Below are 16,842 nucleotides of genomic sequence, written 5' to 3'. Positions count from 1 at the left end.
GGTACCTAGTTGACACCAGGACCTCAACATTCCCCTGGACTCCAGTCACTTCAGACTTCTCAGTCAGAATGATGGCTTTCTGCACCATGGGAGCTCCGTGACCTGCGCATTACCCATAAATCACTCTGGCGTCCCATCAGAGCCCTCTTCCCACCACTAGTCTCAGGGGTGCGTGCTCCACACTCCATTCCTCTGTCGACAGCAGAACCAGACAACGAGACCGGGGTCGAACCCTCTCATTTTGTTTTTGACAACCTCTCAGCTTGTAAACCCCAGAACGCCTCCGCCCTCACCCCCGGACCCCTTAAACCCACTGTCCTCCCTCTACCCTAACCACACACATCTGGCTGGAATACTCTTCTGCTAGTTTCTACCGCTCCAGAGGACATTACAGAGTTGTGTCTTCAGAGACTGTGCTGTAATAACAGGTCTCTGTGTGTTTGTGTGTGTGTGCCCGCTGCAGTTTGGAACCAGACCTGACTGAATCCTCCTCCAACAAGGCTCATTACTGAGGTACATATAGGACATTACTGGAGTGTCTATGTTATTATTCTGAGTTATTCATTATTGCAGTGGGTGTTGGTGTTGAAGTGTGCATATTGTTGCAGAGTCAGAGTGAGCCATTCTTAGGCAAGACAGTCCCGGAGACCAGCAGGGGGCGAAAGCGAGGCAGCATATATTTGATCATACAGAAGAGAAAGCAGTGCTTCAAAGAGTGGTCAAGGAAGACAGTTGAATGAAATGCATAATGTTGTGTTGTTTGTATTAGTCAATATCTGCAGCGGTGCGTCGCTGATAAATACATATAGAGGAAACGCTGCTCTGGTACAGTAGGGTCGTTAAGAAGAATGCAAGAAAGACACCTCTGCCGCAACATGGGGAGGGGGGAGGTGAGGAGGGGCTGACAATGACATAGTCCCTTAGACGCAGCCCCCTGAGGGACACCAACGTCTGGAACACGACGCAATCAGAACTCAACCAGTGGTGAAAAGATGCTGCGGTCAGCGACCCCTCATTGGAACAATGTCAACTCACACACACACACACACACACACACACACACACACACACACACACACACACACACACACACACACACACACACACACACACACCATCATTATCAGCATTGAGTCTTGCTGCAGAAATCATGGTGTGGTCGAGCATACATGGTGCACATACAAACTAAACCAGATCTAAAACGGCCAGTAAAAACGGGTGCAAACCGAAAGCAGTTCCCTGCCTCACAAAAATACAGAAAAAACATTGAAATCTAATTGAGCATGCTAAGCAGTTGAGTGTGACTTGTTACTCACCGCTTTAGGCATTTAGGACAGTAGACTTGTGCTTTTACCATTCCCAGGTCAGTGTAAAAAGCATGCATCACCATGCATCAGGCTGGCCCTGTCCCATCTAGTCCCAGGTTAGTCACACTGCACACGGCATATCCAGAGAGAGACACGCACAGTCACACAACATACACACTCACAGCATTGACACACTCACTCTGACACACTCCCTGCAGCTCGTTGGCAAAGGCAGCTCTGCAGAATGAAAGCGATGGGAGAGTGAGAGCGAGCAGGCTGCTGGTGCTATTGAGCAGCAGCAGAGAGAAAAGGCATGTTGTGCCTGGAGGAGAGAGGAGAACAATCCCAGCGTTTGAGCCCCTGACCCTGCCTTGGCCCCCACATCTCTAATGGCCAGCCCTGGAATGTGGGCGCTCTCTCTCTCTCTGCTCCGGGGGGGATGAGAGAGATGTAGAGACAGAGAGTGAGGGAACGATTGGAGAGGAAGCAGGGCAAGAGGACGGATATTTGGACAGAGCGACCACAGAGCTACACAGACGCACACACAAAGAAACACACAGACACACATAGCAATTTGAAAGATGGGGGGTGACCTAATTCCATTTGAAGGTGGCGGACATTACCCCCGGCACATACCCCCAGGCCCAAAAGAGGGAAGATATTTCCTAAACGGATCCATTTTAAACTGATGTTTTATCAAGCAGAGCCCCCCCCCCTCCTCCTCCTCATGCTGTGTTTCAGGGGCCTGAGGGGAGTGAGTGCTCTTTGTCCTCCCTCACTTCCTCTCTCCCTCCGGCGGCGCGTACAAACAGCCCTGAAGACAGGCCGAGTGTTCCTCCGAACAATACACCTCCAGTCATCCCCCTATCCTCTCTCCCTCTGTCTATCGGACATCCCATCCATCAATCCAGTTGGACAGGAAGCAGGCCTCTGGCAGCCGAGGGCATAGAGAGGGTTAACAGGGAGATTAGCCTGCTAGGGCCCTGTCTGTCTGCAGCTCCACATCAAAGGGCAGGCAGAGCCGGACTGTATAGCAGGCCAGACTCAGACCCTGGGCTGGCTCTCTGCATAATGCCTTACAACAGGCCTTTCTCATTGAAGGAATCCATTTATTACTAGAAAGGAATAGTTTCAAGGAAAACTTTGCTTGCATGTGAAAACTGTTTGAAAGCCTGACAGAATTTTGTCCAGAATGTCCACAGATCCACATCATAAAGCCAGACTGTATACTGCAGGCAGCTTGGTGTAGATGTCTTCACGGATCTACCCGAACCTGATCCCCCTTGGATTCAGCTCGGTGGCATGGGCCTCGGATCTGTGTGACAATATGTGAAATACTGACCGGATCCGATTATTTTTTCATCTTAAATGACTGTCAGGGCGTCCCCTTTCATCAATATGTCAATATCCTTGTGACAAAATGACATATTTGCTTCATGAAAACCAGCCACTGCACACTGCAGACACGTGACGCGGGGTGAAATAAGCTATAGGCCTAGCTGTTGTGGGAGAGGAAGAGGACGCAGCGGAAACAAATGATAGCCTAGGCCAGGGTCATTGATTTGTTTAGGCTTGGCCTATTTAGAAGGGTATTTTACTATTTTATTAACAGTTAACTTATGTTGAATGACTCAAGTCAAGTGTGATACAGTATTTGTCAGCATAAAGATGAGTGACTCTAGTTTTGTGGCTTTTGTTCAAAATAAACAAGTGATACTGCAGAGTTACCGACACATTCTTTCTGATCGTCTAATAAATAGCCATTTTAGACCAAGTTAATCTGCTCATGTTGTGTGTGTATGTGTGTGTGTGTGTGTGTGTGTGTGTGTGTGTGTGTGGTAGACTGATAAACCTGTCTGCAGAAAATATTGTAGCCTAATATTGAAAGGCTGCTGATTTATTGATTGTGTAATGCATGGATAAGTATAAGAAATATCAGGACAACTTCTCTCTTAAATGATGAATCTTTAATGAACCCTCTGGATGGTAGTCCTACACAACTGTGGAGTGGATGACTTTTCTATCAAACCCACATCCAAACTAATCTCAGGCTGTATAGGCTAATTCTGTAGGCCCAAAGGATACATCTACATTTTATTTTGAACAAAAAATATTACGCTACTATAATGACTTAGACCCGAGTTATTGAAATATACCATTGTTATGTGGTGATTTTAGGACGCTAAATAGTCAGCAAGCGCTGTGTGTTAGAAAGTGTTAGACATACCTTCAGTCTAAATCAATGTTTATCAAAAGAGTGAAATAGGCTAGTTTGTGATGTTGAAATAGGCTAGTTTGTAATGTTGAAATAGGCTAGTTTGTAATGTTGAAATAGGCTAGTTTGTAATGTTAAAAAAGTGAACTATTCACTACTCAGTCTGGCACGCGATGATCATCCCCCCAAAAATTGTCCTGGTCAAGAGAAATTAGGAACATATTTTGGAAAACCTCAAAATGTTCTCCGTCTAACTATAGGGATGTCATCATGAAAATACTATCCTGTACACCACAAATATTTTAGATACAACCGAAAATGCACCGACAATTCAAAACAATTTTGCTGGCTTACGTTTTTAATCTTTTGGATCCATTTGGGTTGGATACAGACCCGACCCAATTTTGAATCTGATTCTCTCTCAACTCGGACACGTTTTGGGTCGGATCTGGTTTACCTTGGATCCGGATCGGATATAGATTTTCAAGCGAAATGACCCGATCCTGTTGGGGTCGGGTAGGAATTTCACGGATCCAATTCGGTTCGGATGTCAATTTCGGGATCCGAGAAGATCTCTAGCTTGGTGTCAAAGCTGTGGCGCCACCATGCTAAAGCAGATGTCTTCAGAGCAAAAGACACAGTCAGCTAATTAATATGGAATAGGAAGTGTAGCATGCTAGACAGTACAGTACAGATGTCAAGGCTGCCGATCATTCAGAGGGAAGGGAGCGTTGAGCCCCAGCTAGTAGCAACTGGGTTTCCACAGCAACACATATGTGCATAGAAATATTTGGGCATTCAAGTTGGTGCTTTTGTGGTGGGTGTCGATTACCATCTTCACAGGAAGATGTGGGTCTGTGAGTTTGTATGTTCGTGCACACACACACGCACACACACACACACACACACACAGTCCTCCATTCAGCCTGTCAGCCCACATGTCCTTCCCCTGTGATCTCTCTTATACACAGCAGTGCAAGGCTAAACCCAAGAGGAAAACAGAGCTTGCTTTGACCCAGCAGGACAGAAGCGTTTGATTTGAACTATCATCAGTACAGTACGACTGGTCCCCATCCAAAATAACCACTCACATCCGTCCTGAGGATTCATGCAACAACATGCAATATCATCCCAGTGAGGCTGTGTTCTGTGACCTGCCACTAAACCCCATGGTCTGGAAGGACACTTCAGGACTGGGAGGTCTAGAGCCTGCTCTTTACTGACCACAGCTGGTCATCTGGACAGATACGTTCAGCACTGACTTAAAGGGACATTTTACTCAAAAACGATATTTTGGTATTTGTTTCATTAGTCCACTGTTGATACAGGCCCAAAATGTTTTGCATGTCAGCAGTCAAGTAGTCAAGATATTGGACTTTTAAGAAGAAAGGTGTCTCCAGACAAATCATCATATGATGGAGACATTTTCCTTCTTAAAAGTCCAATATCTTGACTGCTGACATGCAAAACACCAAATACCAAAAGTTAGTTTTTGAGTGATATTCCCCTTTAAGATGGAAGAAGGGGGAACAGATACAGAGTGGAATCAGGACTGGGGCTAGATGGAAATCAGTTCTTAGTTCAGAGTTCATCTTTAAGGACGACATTAAAGCGTTCTATAACCTTCATTATTCATTTTTCATCTTCACTGCAGAATCCAGGGAGGGGATGCATGCACTGATCAACACAATCCCAGTCTTACAGGCTCACAGACTGCACTACACACAGAGTTGGGTGTCAACACACGCGGGATGCTGGGGTATGCCATTAGTTAATATCCAGGTTAGTTAGGGAAGGGACGTCACAGCCAATGATCTCATACATGTGTCCTCACACACACAAATACCCACTCCAAGGTAACACACACACAAATACCCACTCCAAGGTAACACACACACAAATACCCACTCCAAGGTAACACACACACAAATACCCACTCCAAGGTAACACACACACACACAGACATAATTCCAACATGAAACAAAACAAAGACGGCTGCTCCTCTGTGGGGCTTTGATCCTGAGGTGTTTGGGGTCACGGGGTGAGAGGTGAAAGGTCAGAAGTACTTACTTTGCAGTTTGAGGACTGGTTTAGATTGGGAGTGGATCCATCAGTCCACTCTGCAGTGTCAGTACTGCTGGACTGTCTGCTATGGTTCTCATACTCCTTCAGCTATAGGAGAACAAGAGTTTAGAGAGAGGGCAGGGGATAATGGCCCACTCTCACTATAGAAACAGCTACCCCTCCACACACACACCCAAACCAACACCAAGACACAATGTAGATACAAACGTAGAACACACACACATACACAGGTCACAGGCCAATATAAGTGAGGTCCACCGAAACAAATACAAGACAAGACAACTGTTCACAAAGGCTGCTCATTGATTCCAGAGTCTGATTGGTTTGTTTGAGTGTCAGTCACAGTGGAGGAGAGTAAAAGTCAGACCAGCACCCAATAACACACCAGAGATACAGGAAGAGCTGGAGGAGAATCAACGTCTGCCTTGTGGAGAGAGACCTACAGTAATTCTACAAGACTGCAGTCACCCACGTCATTCTCTCCTTTACAGTTACCCCAGAGTGGGAGAGGGAGGATGATAGGAGAGGAGGAAGAAGAGAGGAAGAGAACAGAGAACAGCAGAACAAATGAGCGGGATAGAGAGTAAGAGATGAGAAAAAGTGAAGACGAATTTGACAAACAACCAGATGAAGATAGACAGAGAAAGGAGAGAAGAGGACCACTGAATGCCAATCCAGCCACCACATCCACCCAGAGGACAAATCCAGAATCGCCCACCAGGGGGGGCTACTGAGCTAACATGTCCAGCTATCCCTACAGCATGAACAGGACCACACACCCCCCCAGGTGGCAGGCGCCCTTGGCCAGGGTCTGCGGCGGCATGAGTGTGTTTGTGTGTAAAAAAGGGAAATGCAAAGCCAAATGAATGATTAGTAAGAGTAAGTCGTTTTAGTAAAAGCTGGATATGGAGCTTGGTGGATGAAGCAGGAGAGAGGGCAGGTTTGTAGCCGGGCGAGCCCACGATGCAGTGATGGAGCTGGGGCTTGGGGTCAGCTTGAGGGTGAGGTGGAGGTCCTCTCCAGGGCCTGGGTGGGGGTATGTCTGTCTGCCCCAGGAGCAGCCTGGAGAGGAGAGGGAGAGTGGGGGTAGGGCGTACAGGGTGTGTAAGAGGGTTCCTACCCGAGCTAAAGCCTCTTCCACAGTGATCATTTTCTCCTTCACCATCATCATCAGCTGGATGCGCTCTTCATCACTCATGGTGATCTCACTGGCCACGTAGCCTATGTCCTCTCCTAGACAAAGGTCAGAGAAAGTCAATGGTCAGGGCTAAAGTCAGAGAATTATAAAACAGCTGGGGCATAACATAGAGTATTATGGAATAACATGAAAAATTGGCCAAAAATAAGTAATTACCAGATAATAAATATGATATTAGAATTGAATAATGTAACTTCCATTAAAATAACACACTGTATAACAAAGTGTAATAATGTCAAACCTTTTGACGTCTGCTGCATGACTCCCTTCTGAGACGTCTTGCGGAAATTCTGCCAGAAGGATTTGTTCTTCTTCTTATTGTCCCATTTACCTAGGAGGCACAGAGAGAGAGAGATTCAGTCAGACAACACTACGACACACACTCACAGACACCCAGACACATCAGAAGGACCCAGTGTTTAAGAGAGAGCATTATCTGGTGTGTAAATAAGGAAATGTTTAGAATTCAATTTTACTTGATTTATTCACTACCGGTAATTCAAATAAAATGGACCCCAACCCTGCTGGATACCTAGAAACAGTAACAGAAAACAGAAGTATTTTTTGTTAAAGGTTGATTGCTACTAACCTCCAGAGCCCTCTTCAGAGCTGGACTTGTGCAGAGACATCCTGGAAAGTACAATGGTGACAGAAAGGAGAGAGAGGGTTAACATCAGAATAATAGATCCTTCTTCTTCTCAGCATCACACACCATTACTTCTCTAGCACAGAGACGTCTAAACACTGGGGACCTTCAGGCAACCCTGTCCCTCTGAGATAGAACATAAGCCGTTGTTTTGACGCGATGTTGCTGATGTCTCTGCGTTTCTGGATTTTTACTCTGGCTGCTGTTCAATGTCTTCACCACTAGAGGACAGTGGTGGAGCTCTACAGACACACACAGGCTGGCTCCTGAGGAGCGCAGAGCAGAGATACCTTTAGAAGAGAGGAATGGGGGGATGAGAGGAGAAGAGAGTAGAGGTTGTAAGAGAGGAGTGGATGAGAGGAGAAGAGGAGAAGGAGGAGGACAGGGCTGATGGGAAGATGGGGAAAGAGTGGATTGGAGTGGATGAAGAAGGGAAGGGGAGGGGCAAAGGAGATGGTAGAAGCGAAAGGAGAAAATAGGGGAGAAGAGAAGAGCAGACAGAGAGAAAACCACAGGGCAGACTCAGCCTGTTTCTGTTTCCACTTCCCTCCTCGGGATAGACAGAGTCGAGAGAGAGACACAGAGACGCAGAGAGAGTGGGAGAGAGAGGGAGAGAGAGAGGGAGGAAGAGAGAGATGGGGGAAAGAGTGAAGAGAGCGTGGAAAGTTACTGGAGTGAGGAGGAGTAAGGATGCGAGTCTCAAAACTTCACTTTAATTTGACAACCTGATTCTCACTGCCCTCAAAAGCAAGAACTCACAGCGTTGAATAAAAGACCCTAAAAGCTTCTCTAGAGTTCTATCAAACCATATAAATAGTACAGTTCTATATATTGACAAATGTTATCCCAAGTAGTTCCAGTCTTGGGCTGATGTTTGAGTGCTGTTTTCTCCTATTCTCTGTTTATCCTCTTCCATTCCCTCGTACAGGACAGCGCCCAACACAGAACACATGTTCACTGTGGCGAACTCTTTCTCTTGTTATGGAAGAAAGGGATACCACATGAATGGATCTATTTCAGTCTGTTTTCCAGAGAGGACTAAGACATGATTAACTCATTTGTTCTCTTCAGACCCCAGGAAAAATGTTTGAGAGAGTGATTGGCACCATTTAAATGTATTAGTGGTATAATGATAGTATTATACGTTTATTAAAGTATTTTGTGTTCACCAGTATATGTGTCTACGGCAGTGTGTGTCTGGCAGTGTGTGTCTGGCAGTGTGTGTGTCTGGCAGTGTGTGTGTCTGGCAGTGTGTGTCTATGGCAGTGTGTGTCTACGGCAGTGTGTGTCTACGGCAGTGTGTGTCTGGCAGTGTGTGTCTGGCAGTGTGTGTGTCTGGCAGTGTGTGTCTATGGCAGTGTGTGTCTACGGCAGTGTGTGTCTGGCAGTGTGTGTCTGGCAGTGTGTGTGTCTATGGCAGTGTGTGTCTATGGCAGTGTGTGTCTATGGCAGTGTGTGTCTATGGCAGTGTGTGTCTATAGCAGTGTGTGTCTATAGCAGTGTGTGTCTATAGCAGTGTGTGTCTATGGCAGTGTGTGTCTATGGCAGTGTGTGTCTATGGCAGTGTGTGTCTATAGCAGTGTGTGTCTATGGCAGTGTGTGTCTATGGCAGTGTGTGTCTATGGCAGTGTGTGTCTACGGCAGTGTGTGTCTACGGCAGTGTGTGTCTATGGCAGTGTGTGTCTACGGCAGTGTGTGTCTATGGCAGTGTGTGTCTATGGCAGTGTGTGTCTACGGCAGTGTGTGTCTATGGCAGTGTGTGTCTACGGCAGTGTGTGTCTATGGCAGTGTGTGTCACGGCAGTGTGTGTCTATGGCAGTGTGTGTCTACGGCAGTGTGTGTCTACGGCAGTGTGTGTCTATGGCAGTGTGCGTCTATGGCAGTGTGTGTCTACGGCAGTGTGTGTCTGGCAGTGTGTGTGTCTGGCAGTGTGTGTGTCTGGCAGTGTGTGTCTACGGCAGTGTGTGTCTACAGCAGTGTGTGTCTACGGCAGTGTGTGTCTGGCAGTGTGTGTCTGGCAGTGTGTGTGTCTGGCAGTGTGTGTCTACGGCAGTGTGTGTCTACGGCAGTGTGTGTCTACGGCAGTGTGTGTCTGGCAGTGTGTGTCTGGCAGTGTGTGTGTCTGGCAGTGTGTGTCTATGGCAGTGTGTGTCTATGGCAGTGTGTGTCTATGGCAGTGTGTGTCTATAGCAGTGTGTGTCTATGGCAGTGTGTGTCTATAGCAGTGTGTGTCTATAGCAGTGTGTGTCTATGGCAGTGTGTGTCTATGGCAGTGTGTGTCTATGGCAGTGTGTGTCTATAGCAGTGTGTGTCTATGGCAGTGTGTGTCTATGGCAGTGTGTGTCTACGGCAGTGGACAGTCTGTGGCAGTGGACAGTCTGTGGCAGTGCATTGTCTGTCAGTGCTCCCTGCTCTGTTGGAGTTATGGTTAAACACATGAATCATGCAGGGGGAGTCAGAGAGGACAGCTTGTCCAGTAGTAGAGGCCCACAGAGACACATTAAGTCTGTCTTCATCAGGCATCCAGTGACCCACACACACCCCTCCTGAGAGAGATAAACTCAGGCCCTGGCCTCCATGCTAAACACATCACACAAACACACACATAGACACACGCACGCACACACACACACACGCTGATGCATGCATAGAGGTAGAGACAGGTGGTTGTCAGTTCAGTGAGGGTGGAGGCATTGTGTGTGTGTCTGTGGCAGGAACAAAACAAGCTCGACGGGTCTCCCCCTCCTCTTTGTGAGGGTGTGTGTGCATAGTAGACGTGACGGCCTTCTGGGCTCTATGGGAAAGTTTAGGGCCGTTTAAAGCCTGGCTGCCATGGCAACATAATGAGATGCTAATGGTCTGTATGGTCTGTATGCTTGCCCCCTCCTGTCCTTCTCCTCATCTATCTCTCTATCCCCCTCTTTCTCTTCCTCTCTCTATTCTCTCTATCTCCGGGTTAGGCCCCAGTGGGCCCCAACTAATGCTAATAGAACTCCCTCAACAGAAGATCTTTCTCCTGTAACCTAGCCCCCTGCTCCATGCTCTATAAATTACCACACACACACACACACACACACACACACACACACACACACACACACACACACACACACACACACACACACACACACACACACACACACACACACACACACACACACACACACACACACACACACACACACACACACCAATGTTTCTAGAGTCTGTCAGTCAGCCCACTGTGTGCTGGAGCTACTTAACTGGTTTAGGCTAAATCTCTGCATGCTTCTTTATTTCCTACATTTCTCCTGCCTGGTTGCACTTTTTTTCTGCTTTAGCCAACTTGTTGTAAGTTAGTACAGGGAGGCAGACCTGTTGTAGCCCTTTCCTGCAGTCAATGACCCAAAGTGCCCTCTTTGGCCTCATGGGTGGAATGCTATTACAGTTTTTTCCAACTGCTTACACACAAAATCTTTTCATGTCACACGATTTTTTAAACCTCTCACTCAAAGTGCAAAACTACACACCAAATATCCAAAACCATAAGCTATTTCTCAGCCTTTGACTCAGTTGTCAATTGCATAAAACACTTTTTTCAAAACACTACACACAATTCTCTACCTAAAACCCAAAAATCTAACAGGAAGTGACTTGCTTTCCTTTTCCAAACACAACCAATCAAAATGCTACACTTATTCACCAGGTCACACACACACTCCTCACACGTGCAAACACTAATAGCTTAACTGATCAATAACCAATCACTGCTTTACTGTAGTATAGGCCTATAAATAGGCCAAAGGTCAGATTACCTGTTTTGAATAATGGATGCCAACAATGGACAGAGAGCAAGAGGAGTAGGAGGGAGAGGAAGAGGAAGAAGAGGACGAGGGCAAAGAAGAGAAGGAAGGAGAGCCATCTCTGATGAGATTAGGGCAACACTTGTTGATCATGTGATCAACCACGGTTTGACCATGAGAGAGGCTGGACTGAGAGTCCAGCCCAACTTGAGTCGATTTACAGTGGCGTCCATAATTCGAACCTTCAGAAATGAGAACAGGTATGCAACTATCTAATGACTATTTTAGCATTACAGTAATGTACTGTAAAGTACGTATGACTGCATAGTATTGCATAAACATTTGTAACTCTAAGCCATCCATTTACTACACTGCATTGAATGAATGAGGTTGGTTATCATGCGGTACTACATTTTTTTGTACATTGTTTACAGTTCCTATGTTGAACACATACTGTGTTTGAATTCTGTACAGAGTGGAAAGGCAAAGACATCATGGAGGACGAGGACGCTTGTTTACAGATGTACAAGAGACTGCAATTATAAATATGGTTTTGGCCAACAATGCAATTAGGATTCGAGAGATAAGAGAGCATATCTTGAATAATGACACCATATTTAACAACATCAATGCTGTAAGCCTGTCGACCATACAACGCATCCTCCAACGGCACCGAGTGACGATGAAACAACTTTACAAGGTGCCATTTGAGAGAAACTCTGACAGAGTCAAGAATATGCGACATGACTTTGTAGAGGTATGTATGCAACACTACTTCCAGTACTTCAGACATACCATATTTACTCATCTGTATATCCTTTTGTCTGTTACAGAGAGTATTGGAGCTGGATGCCCATGTAATTCGCCATGAATTTATTTATGTGGATGAGGTTGGCTTCAACCTCACCAAAACCAGGCGCCGCGGAAGAAATGTAATAGGACAGAGGGCAATTACCAATGTCCCTGGACAGCGTGGGGGTAATATAACTATGTGTGCTGCCATCACTCAAAACGGGGTCCTCCATCACAATGCCACACTGGGTCCGTACAACACCGGCCATATGCTCACTTTTCTGGATGCAATTTACACAATACTTGTCCCTGATCCAGATCAGGAGCCTGCTAGATTTGTGGTTTTATGGGACAATGTTAGTTTTCACCGGGCTGTTCTGGTCCAAAACTGGTTTGCCACCCATCCACAATTTGTAGTTTTGTACCTACCCCCATATTCATCGTTTCTAAATCCCATAGAGGAATTCTTCTCAGCCTGGCGCTGGAAAGTGTATGATCGCCAACCCTATGCCCGCATGCTGCTTCTCCAGGCAATGGAGGACGCATGTGGGGACATAGAGGTTGCCTCTGTCCAAGGTTGGATAAGCCATGCTAGGAGATACTTCCCTCGATGTTTGGCAAGAGAAAACGTATCTTGTGATGTGGACGAAGTATTGTGGCCAGACCCAGGCCGGAGAAGAGATGAAGCGTAGCTTAGCACTGGTGACTGCCCCCCCCCTACCAATTCCTGGACTGCCCCCCCGGGACCCCACACACACAATTGTGTTCTTTACTGTATTCTAAAGAATATACTTTTGGTTTACATATGTTTATGGTTTTGTTGTATGCTACTGTATACAACAGTAATGTTTGGCCTAATAAATATTTTCTGTTTCTACATTGCATTGGTGTTTACAGTGTACTTGTTACCCCTCTCAGCAGATTACTTTCACTGTAGAACATTGTATTGAAATGTAGATATAAGCCTATGAAAGACCAAAGAGCTTTAGATTTAGAACAACAGTGTTTACATGGTATATCCAAAAATGTACTATTATGAAAGCAGTGTTTGCCATTTGATGCAAATGCTTCATTCTGACATGTGTTTATGGTATTTTGAATGCAGTGTTACATTTTGAAGGACATGTGAGGCATTTTGCATTTTGTGTGTGCAGTTTTAGGAATTGTGTGTAGAGTTTTGAAAAAAGGAGACAGTTTTGAAAACGTGTGTAAGCAGTTGGAAAAAACTGTAATATTTGTCATAATTTCATCATTAATAAAGATTTTAAAAATTAAACCTAGGAAAATCCGGTGTTTCCATGTCAAACAGTTTTGTTATATTTCAGTCTTCTGTTATGTATATAAAGTGTAATATTATAAAAAAAATAAAAAAAATGTTAAGCCCATAACCATGTGTGTGAGGTGTATACCTTTGTTTCAAAGTAGATTTGTTTAAGACTACCAAGAAACACTCTATGTGACCCTGATTTAGCCCACTGCAGTAAAAGGTTAAAAGCATTTAGTTTGGTTCAAAACTTCCTGTTGTAACCGTACACAAAGCAACGCTATGCAGAGAGTAAGTCCAGGACAGAACCATGTATGTTGTGTGAAGGAGCATATGCAACAGTCATTAAGCAGTGCCTTTACTTTCCTTGTGGGGTGGAGAGTTTTAGTCATGATCGAATTATGCCACAGGAGAGTAGGGAGTGTTCCATAAAGACAGTTCTGGCTCTGTATCTCTCTCGCTGTTGGGTGTGTGTACTATGCTTCGCCATCGCAGTGAGGAAATACTCTGGGGATAATCAGACTGAGATGACTTGGCCTGAAAGCTGGTGTTTTAGTTAGTATTTTCAGAGGTCTATGTGGAGGTTATATGAGGACAGATTGTACAGTGCTATGCCAGTATTAAGCTTCTCTACGTCCACACACACACCACTATGACAGGAGTGAGGCGGTCAGAGAGAAACACACACGTGCACGCGCGCACACACACCTCTACAAGGGTAATGAAGCAGTCAGGGACAGGGCCTGAAAGCTCGCAGCGGGTAGCGCTCAGTCCACTGGCTACAGTACCACGCACGCACGCACGCACGCACGCACGCACGCACGCACGCACGCACGCACGCACGCACGCACGCACGCACACACGCACACACGCACACACGCACACACGCACACACACACACACACACACACACACACACACACACACACACACACACACACACACACACACACAGACACACAGACACCGATCATCCCTCTCAAGCTCACAGCATGGGGTCCACTCTAACAATGGGAGTCCTTACAAGGAGCCAACAGTGCGGTGAATCGCTAGAGCCCAGAGAATGTCAATGGAGAGACAGGAGAGAGGGGACATAGCAGTTCTCTAGGAGAAAAGATGACCTAATAATGATATAGCTCCTGTGTCATGTGATGTGTCTATTATATATCTGTCTCCCTCAGTGATAATGTCAACAGCTGGTGGCTCACTACACTACACCAGCTCTATGGGGAGAGTGCTGACGAGGAAAAAAGACACATAGCTAACCCACAGAGCTCCTGGCATCCGGGAGTGTGTGTGTGTGTGTGTGTGTGTGTGTGTGTGTGTGTGTGTGTGTGTGTGTGTGTGTGTGTGTGTGTGTGTGTGTGTGTGTGTGTGTGTGTGTACAGTGCCTTGCAAAAGTATTCATCCCCCTTGGCGTTTTTCCTATTTTCTTGCATTAAAACCTGTCATTAAAATGGATTTTATTTGGATTTCATGTAATGGACATACACAAAATAGTCCAAATTGGTGAAGTGAAATCAAAAATTCTAAAAAATAGAAAACAAAAAATATGTATATGTATTCACCCCTTTGCTATGAAGCCCCTAAAAATATGCAAACGCGTTTGGTGTTCGTCAAAAGGCATGTGGGAGGCTCCCCAAACATATGGAAAAAGGTACTCTGATCAGATGAGACTAAAATTACATTTTTGGCCATCAAGGAAAACGCTATGTCTGGTGCAAACCCAACACCTCTCATCACCCCGAGAACCCCATCCCCACAGTGAAGCATGGTGGTGGCAGCATCAAGCTGTCAAGCAGGGACTGGGAAACTGGTCAGAATTGAAGGAATGATGGATGGCGCTAAATACAGGGAAACCTGTTTCAGTCTTCCAGAGATTTGAGACTGGGATGGAGGTTCACCTTCCAGCAGGACAATGATCCTAAGCATACTGCTAAAGCAACACTCATGTGATTTAAGGGGAAACATTTAAATGTCTTGGAATGGCCTAGTCAAATCCCAGACCTCAATCCAATTGAGAATCTGTGGTATGACTTAAAGATTGCTGTACACCAGCGGAACCCATCCAACTTGAAGAAGCTGGAGCAGTTTCGCCTTGAAGAATGGGCAAAAATCCCAGTAGCTAAATGTGCCAAGCTTATAGAGACATACCCCAAGAGCCTTGTAGCTGTAATTGCTACAAAAGGTGGCTCTACAAAGTATTGACTTTGGCGGGGTGAATAGTTATGCACGCTCAAGTTCTGTTTGTGCTATTTCTTGTTTGTTTCACAATAAAAAATATTTTGCATCTTCAAAGTGGTAGACATGTTGTGTAAATCAAATGATACAAACCCCCCCAAAATAAATTTTAATTCAAGGTTGTAAGGCAACAAAATAGGAAAAATGCCAAGGAGGGTGAATATTTTCGCAAGCCACTGTATTTGCATTCAGCATGTATGTGTACTTGTACACTCTCTCTGTGTGTGTGTGTGTGTGTGTGTGTGTGTGTGTGTGTGTGTGTGTGTGTGTGTGTGTGTGTGTGTGTGTGTGTGTGTGTGTGTGTGTGTGTGTGTGTTTAAGACCTAACCACCTGGTATGAGGGGGTCCCAGTGATCCGGGATGGACAATAAGAACAGCTAACCCTAGGGAGCGGAGGCATATCCCACAGGAAGACCAGTAGGGTGACCCCTGTAGAGGTCAAGGTAAAGGTCAGAGGTCACAGGGATATCCTCTATGCAACAAGATCTTCTAAATTTGACGTAGTAGGGATCTATTTTTTAAGCATTAAATCCTTGTGGTTACAGGGTTAATTCCTTGTGGTTACAGGGTTAATTCCACGTGGTTACAGGGTTAATTCCACGTGGTTACAGGGTTAATTCCACGTGGTTACAGGGTTAATTCCACGTGGTTACAGGGTTAATTCCACGTGGTTACAGGGTTAATTCCACGTGGTTACAGGGTTAATTCCGCGTGGTTACAGGGTTAATTCCGCGTGGTTACAGGGTTAATTCCGCGTGGTTACAGGGTTAATTCCGCGTGGTTACAGGGTTAATTCCGCGTGGTTACAGGGTTAATTCCACATGGTTACAGGGTTAATTCCACGTGGTTACAGGGTTAATTCCACGTGGTTACAGGGTTAATTCCTTGTGGTTACAGGGTTAATTCCACGTGGTTACAGGGTTAATTCCACGTGGTTACAGGGTTAATTCCACGTGGTTACAGGGTTAATTCCGCGTGGTTACAGGGTTAATTCCGCGTGGTTACAGGGTTAATTCCGCGTGGTTACAGGGTTAATTCCGAGTGGTTACAGGGTTAAAACAGAAACAAATAAAATGTTAACAGTTTAGGCATTAATTCCAAGTGGTTTGGTTAGGGCTATGGTTTGGGGAAGGCTTAAAACTAAAAACTAAAAAATTATGCAGTAGTACCATCAAGTATTCTCAGAGCTTGCTAGAGCATTGTGAACTTCTGTAGCGCAGTGGTCTGATCAGCGCACTTTGTCTCTCAGCATCATGAGTTCGCACTGTGCAATCATTTTTATTTTATTTTGTGAGAGCAAAGGAAGACATAT

General features: G+C 45.6%; 1 protein-coding gene across 1 annotated transcript in view; it reads right to left on the bottom strand.

The window, feature by feature from the left end:
* LOC120019078 (SAM and SH3 domain-containing protein 1-like) overlaps nt 1-16,842 on the bottom strand; it is a 309,614-nt gene that overhangs the window by 31,149 nt on the left and 261,623 nt on the right. The window contains exons 5-7 of the mRNA XM_038962317.1: nt 7,395-7,435; nt 7,047-7,136; nt 6,728-6,840 (exon numbers count right to left, since the gene is read on the bottom strand). Of these exons, the coding sequence (XP_038818245.1) occupies nt 6,728-6,840; nt 7,047-7,136; nt 7,395-7,435 (244 nt within the window). The remainder of the gene's footprint in view (nt 1-6,727; nt 6,841-7,046; nt 7,137-7,394; nt 7,436-16,842) is intronic.

Source organism: Salvelinus namaycush, chromosome 24 (genome assembly GCF_016432855.1).
Source record: "Salvelinus namaycush isolate Seneca chromosome 24, SaNama_1.0, whole genome shotgun sequence".
Taxonomy (NCBI): Eukaryota; Metazoa; Chordata; class Actinopteri; order Salmoniformes; family Salmonidae; genus Salvelinus; species Salvelinus namaycush.
Note: the sequence above shows the minus strand (reverse complement) of the source record. Positions and strands in the feature narration are given on the sequence as shown.